The sequence below is a fragment of the Thamnophis sirtalis genome, unplaced genomic scaffold (assembly GCF_051295495.1).
Source record: "Thamnophis sirtalis isolate CommonGarterSnake01/CBP01778 unplaced genomic scaffold, rThaSir2_p1.2 scaffold_3, whole genome shotgun sequence".
NCBI classification, from domain to species: domain Eukaryota; kingdom Metazoa; phylum Chordata; class Lepidosauria; order Squamata; family Natricidae; genus Thamnophis; species Thamnophis sirtalis.
The window spans coordinates 91476142-91482141 of NW_028261383.1; the positions used below are offsets into that span (position 1 = coordinate 91476142).

The following is a 6000-nucleotide window of genomic DNA, read 5'->3' on the forward strand; positions in this document are numbered from 1 at the left end:
ATTAAATGTATAATTCTGTATGACTGTGTGTGTTGTGTATGTGTGCACGTATGCATGTCTCTGTGGGTGTGCAACCTTATGCATACACACATCAACACAAAAAAATGTTTCTTCTTTCCTCTGAGTGATTCTTGGCTATACCTATTTGAAAGAAAGCAATGTGTTGTCTTTTGCTTTATGATTAATGCTATTCTTACGTATTTGACTCTAAATGTTACCATCCTATTTTTCTAGGGTTTCCCTGGCCTCCGAGGAGAAAAAGGAGAAAAAAGTGAAAGAGGAGAAAAGGTTGTTATCATTTCTAATTCTCTGAATAAGTTCTTATCTTGTTTTCAGTTCTTCAAAAAAGCTATCTCTGCACCTTTCTTCTCCCATATAATCTAAATGGGATTAAGCATAGACAAATAATTTATCATATTATATTCTAACAAGGCAGAATCTATTAGCACAGTATTTTGTACAAATATTACCCTTTACCTTAATGACCAACTCAACAAATTAATTTCAAACAATTCACATAATTAAAACCATATGTGGTTGCACATTTTGTACTGGAAAATTTATATTTTTAATACACATATACACATGTTAGTGCTTTTTTATTTTATTCCCATACCTTCATAAAACATCTTGGTTCTAGGAAATTGTCCTATCAAAAACATACAGTATAAAGTTAAATCCTCTTCCTTGATATATTAATTTTGTATAGGAAAATGTTTAAGAATGAATATAAGTCATAATGTAATTCATAGTTCTGTTAAGCCAACATTTTTATTTTACCACATTGTAAACACTTCATTGTAAGTTATAGATCAAATTTAGGCTTGGCAGAACAGCATCTAAGCTACCTATGGTACCCAGATTTAAATAAAACGTTTTCAGAAGTCATAATCTCCTAGAATTACCAATTCTACTATAAGACTACAGTCAAGAATATGTGTATGCTGATTTTGTGAAATTTTGGGCATTTGGCCATTATTGATTGTTTATCTTTTTATTTTAATGTCAACAGGGAGAAAGAGGATTGCCGGGCAGAAAAGGAGCAAAGGGACAAAAAGGAGAACCAGGCCCTCCTGGATTAGATCAGCCTTGCCCAGTGGTATGATTTTATTATTGGGGACGGGGAGGGATATTCTTGATGTATTTGAAAATTTAGTATAAGAAGCAAACTATTTCAAAACATTTTGGAGAGAGAGGCTGTTTGGAACGAAGTGTCTATGTGAATGCTAATACTTCTGATTATTGGCCTTCCTTCTGCTCCTGTTCCCTCCCTTTAAATCAAAACAAAACAAGGTTCGGGTTGAAAGAAATTGGGCAGCTCCATTAGGTCACAGCACTTTATCACTAGGCGGCTTCTTCTTGGGAGGTTGACCACTCCAGCTATAAGGTTTCAGTCAACCTCTGAATTTGTCTTTATTTCTGTTCCTTCTTCCTTTCCTATTAATCTTCTCTCCATTTTCAATTAACAGTTCATTTTTAAAGGGGAGCCAGGTTTACCAGAACTGGATGGTGTGGAAATGCTCTGTCCTTTGGTACAGTATCTTTCTCTTCCTTCCTCCTCCTGCATGACTTTTTCTGCTTGCATATTCCCATTTTCTCCCTTCCTCCCAGCCTGAGTATATATTTTGTAGCATCTGGTACCACTGAAAGACATAGGATTAAAGGGATAAATGTAGGTTCTCAAGCAACATTTCTCCCAATGCATGCTCTGAAGCAGCTTGACCCAGCCTCCTTGGCATTCTTAACAAAAGCTAGGCATGGTGCAGGGTTCAGTTTGAGTCTGGTTTCTCCATTTAAAAAGGTACCAAGAATCAGAAATCTGAATCATAGAATTTAGAAAACTATGCCAAAATAGGAGCCTCACACAGATTCCATACATTCCCAAGATCTAGCCATTGTGTATAATTTTTGCTCCCCACCTTTCTCAAAATCTTCCATTTGGGATTTCTGTACTCCGTCTTAAAAGTCAATGTTTGGCTCAGCATCCTACTACTTTCAGTATAGGAAACAAAATTCTGTAACACAGCCAGTCACAAAGGCAAGTTATTTGTTCTGTGTGCGTGAGTTTAAAATGTTTTAAAAGCAGAATCTGCTAGACCATAAAGAACGTCTGAACAAGTTGACTTGTGATTTCACACAGGATGTTGTCAAAGACATTTAATTGACATGTTATATGTTGCTGCAGTGATACAAGTATACAGATCTGTGTTTTAGCAATAATATCCAGCCAAATGTTCATAATGTATGGCTATTTTTGTGTTAATATTAAGGGTTCCTTGATTTCTGTGGTAGTCGCTTTTCCTTTCTTCTCTATCTATGCTTTGCCCCTGAGAAAGGAGCTGTCACAACATCTTAATAATTAGTGGGAAATGGAGATGATTCAAAGCACCATGACATTTCTTTTTAAACCTAAAACTGGACCATTTCAAATCACTCTTTTACTTCCTATTTTTTTCATAAGATATTTTTAAATTTTGTTTGATCCCACCATTGTCCCTTTGAACAATACATATCTTACTTAGTTCATTGAATTATTAAGGTTGTATCGGTTGAACTATATAAAACAGCTAATGCTACATGCAGATGCTCAGGATAAACTCTGAAAATCTCAACAAAATTATGGTTTGGGAGGATATGCTTTGTGGGTCGTCTTCTAGTCTCCACCATCTATGAATATCATGGTTGACTTTAGTTGTTCTTTTTTTAAACTTGGGTCTGCTCCGATTCATCAGTCAGATTTTGTAATCAGTGATGCATCAGCTTTAGTGGTTGCCATTAAATTACTCCATCAGAAGCTTAGGAGAAAATTGCAAACTCTAAAATCTGATGTCAAATTCCATGAATAGTTTCACATTGTATTTTATTCCAGACTTTTTTTATCTAGATGCCACAAGCTTTATGAAGTACATCTTGTTTGTGCAAAATTGGTTGAGGGGCTTTTGAGCATGTTGTACATAGCTGTTCTAATGTTTATATAGCTAATGTATCAAGTATGTCCCTCCAATTGATAGTTGTAAACTGAAAACATGGACATGAAGAATAAAAAAAAAATGCTAGGACTTTTCTAATCATTGCTCCCACTCTCATTTTAAGGATATAGCCTTTGTAAACTTCTGTCAGAACCTGCTGTGGAGTTAAATTCATTGGTACTTCCTACAGACTGCACAGGTGGATTTAGCTACACGATAGCTTTTCCTACCTCAAAGATTCATGTTATTCCATAAATCAAAACACCTTGAGAAGATTAATGTGTGGGAGAACCCAGATATTTGATTGTTTTAATGGTTATTAACTAATGGAACATTGTTCCGATATACTGTTTTTTCTTCAAACCGACACATGATTTCTTCATGGGTCTTCACATTAGCTGCTCTTCATAGTAGCTGCTGTAGATTTTCCAGAGTCATCATGAACGAAGTGGCATTTGTTTCTTAGCTGTTTACCAATAATACAAAATCATTCTTCATTTCGTTACAGGGTCCAGATGGATTACCGGTACCAGGATGTTGGCACAAGGTATTATAAATATATTTTACATTTTTCTTGTCCTGAATTTGGATTGTTGTTAAGCAAGAACAACAGCATAGTATATTCAGTTGTAAGCAACTAAATAAACTGAAGTAAATTTGGATCTTTGTGCTTTCATAGCCCTGTTGATTTGCCCTGGGATGACCCATTTGTATTGCCTCCCATGTGTAGAATGGAGAGGCTCTTCATGTGATTATTCTGATTTTCAAAAACCTCTAAGGAGGAGATATTCATTGGATAGAAGAGTCTCTCCACTGCAGGTGTTTACCTTTCTTATAGAGAAAGTAAGGCTAATACACTCAAGCCTTGAACACAGGTTGAATTTCTCATTTTCATAACAGCTGAACAGGTCTTATGGCTGTTTATTATAATACCAATATAAAAGATGACTAAGTCAGAGACAAGCAAATACTTCCTATGTATGTCCAATTTCAAATCATAGTTAACAATAGCAAATATATGGAATGCATAAAAATCTGGCTTTACTTCAGTTTCAATATGATTTTGCATCTTCCTTTTCAGTTGCTTTTGTATTTATTTTTAATGTGCTTTTAACCATTTGTTTTAAGCAAGCCCATGAACTTGGCTCAGGTGACTGGAAGGAGTGTTTCTGGCAGAGAAGCAACAACTTTCCTCTTTAACATAAAATCTTTCTTTAACCACATTTTAATTCACATACATTGATCTTCATAAGTAAAAGAGGCCTTCTAATTGCCTTGAGGTTGAAAAGCACAATTGTTCACTGTCAAAATAACAAGAGTCATTTTGCTACTTTGCATTAGTTTTAGTATCCAGCAGCAAAACACAGATAATAGGATGACTTTCATGAACTCCTTTGTTTCTTTGCTATCTCCCCCAACTCTTATCAAACTTATGTAAATGACATATTCTTACTTCTAAAATATACTTTGCAATTTGTCTTTGAAAGAGAAATAGGAAATATGCTTTTCTCTTTATGTCTTCATACATCTGCTGTGAACACTGAAAATACATATTCTTTATGTTTCAAGGTTTGTCTACGTGTCCCCTAACAGCACTTCAAAAATGCCTTGTTTACTGCTCTTTAAGGACATATTTTTAAAAACTGAATTTTAATGAAACTGTCTGTGACACAAATGCCTGCCTGCCTGTTTTAAAACATGCATTGCTTTCTTTTGTTTTGCAGTGATTCTACACGCATGGACTATGTAAATAATAGTGAGATAAATGTTTATTTTTATTATTTTTTTTATACAAAAAGAGGAAAAAGTCACAAAAACAATGTTGTCAACAGTAATATATTGATCTTTTTAATACTGGATTTGTCATATATGGATTTTTTAAAATATGAACATTCCTGAGAGCCACAAGACAGACCACACACACATACACACATGCAGAAACACAGAAGGAGTCAACATTCTAAAACAGTCAGGAATGGATGTCACTTGCTGCTAATGCTAATGTGTGGATTAACCATACTGAAATACTTGTTTTATTGCATGGAGAAAGAACATCCCCGGACAACCTTTTTAGCTTTCAACTTTCTAACTCTGTTGCACATAGACACAGGCAGAAAAGGGAGAGAAAACGAAAAAGAAAAAAAAGATTCAGCCCTAAAAATTGAACAAACCTTGTGGATGAACGTAGGAAGAATTTCCAATCTGGAAAGGTAACACAACTATAACCACACTTGTTGCTACTTGCTTCAACCTTGAAGAAACGAGTTTCATCCTGGGTCACTCTGATCCGTTTCATGACCCGTGGCTGCTTCTCCTCCAGAAGAAAGCATCATCTCTGGGAAAAACCCCACTCCACATCTTCAGTCTGTGACTAAAGTTTGAAAGATTCCTTTGTGGAACTTTATTTTAGTGCAGAAATTCAAAAACATGGAACATCTCAACTGTCACATCTTTTTTTTTATTTTAATGAAATGAAGGATACTCTATAATATTCATCTCAATGTACAGATTTGAAAAATAATAATTTTTGCTTTAAAAACCAAAATCCCATCATGATTGCTCTCTTTTGCAAACTTGGACAAGATACTCATTATGCTGCTTATTCTTCTGGAATCACAGAACTCAATAAATACAAAAAATAGTATTCCTACCAATCCACCAGTGTTTCATCACACCCATTTAATATGTTTCTATTGTAATATATAAGATTATAAGAGCAATGTGAAATAACCTATTGTTAAAGCATTTGTAATTAACCTGGTGATAGAAATGGCTCTTTTTAGAAGGAAAAAAGCTGAGCTCCACATTTTATGCAAATTATATCACCCCAAAAGCCAAATATCTCTATATACAACACTGTATTATTTCAGTCCTGAGACTGCATCTATGTAATTATGCACATGGATGATGACATTGTTCAATATGAGATCCATTCTCATATAATTCAGTTACTCATTCAAAAAAAATTCACCTTGTTCACAATGGTCTAGACATTCTGCTTATAACAAGCAGAGATTTCTAGTTTCCCACA

General features: G+C 34.7%; 1 protein-coding gene across 1 annotated transcript in view; it reads left to right on the plus strand.

The window, feature by feature from the left end:
* COL23A1 (collagen type XXIII alpha 1 chain) overlaps positions 1-6000 on the plus strand; it is a 272186-nt gene extending 266186 nt beyond the window's left edge. Inside the window, exons 29-33 of the mRNA XM_087709496.1 lie at positions 235-288; positions 1013-1099; positions 1470-1532; positions 3478-3516; positions 5074-6000. Coding sequence (XP_087565622.1) covers positions 235-288; positions 1013-1099; positions 1470-1532; positions 3478-3516; positions 5074-5127 — 297 coding nt within the window. The 3' untranslated portion in view covers positions 5128-6000. The remainder of the gene's footprint in view (positions 1-234; positions 289-1012; positions 1100-1469; positions 1533-3477; positions 3517-5073) is intronic.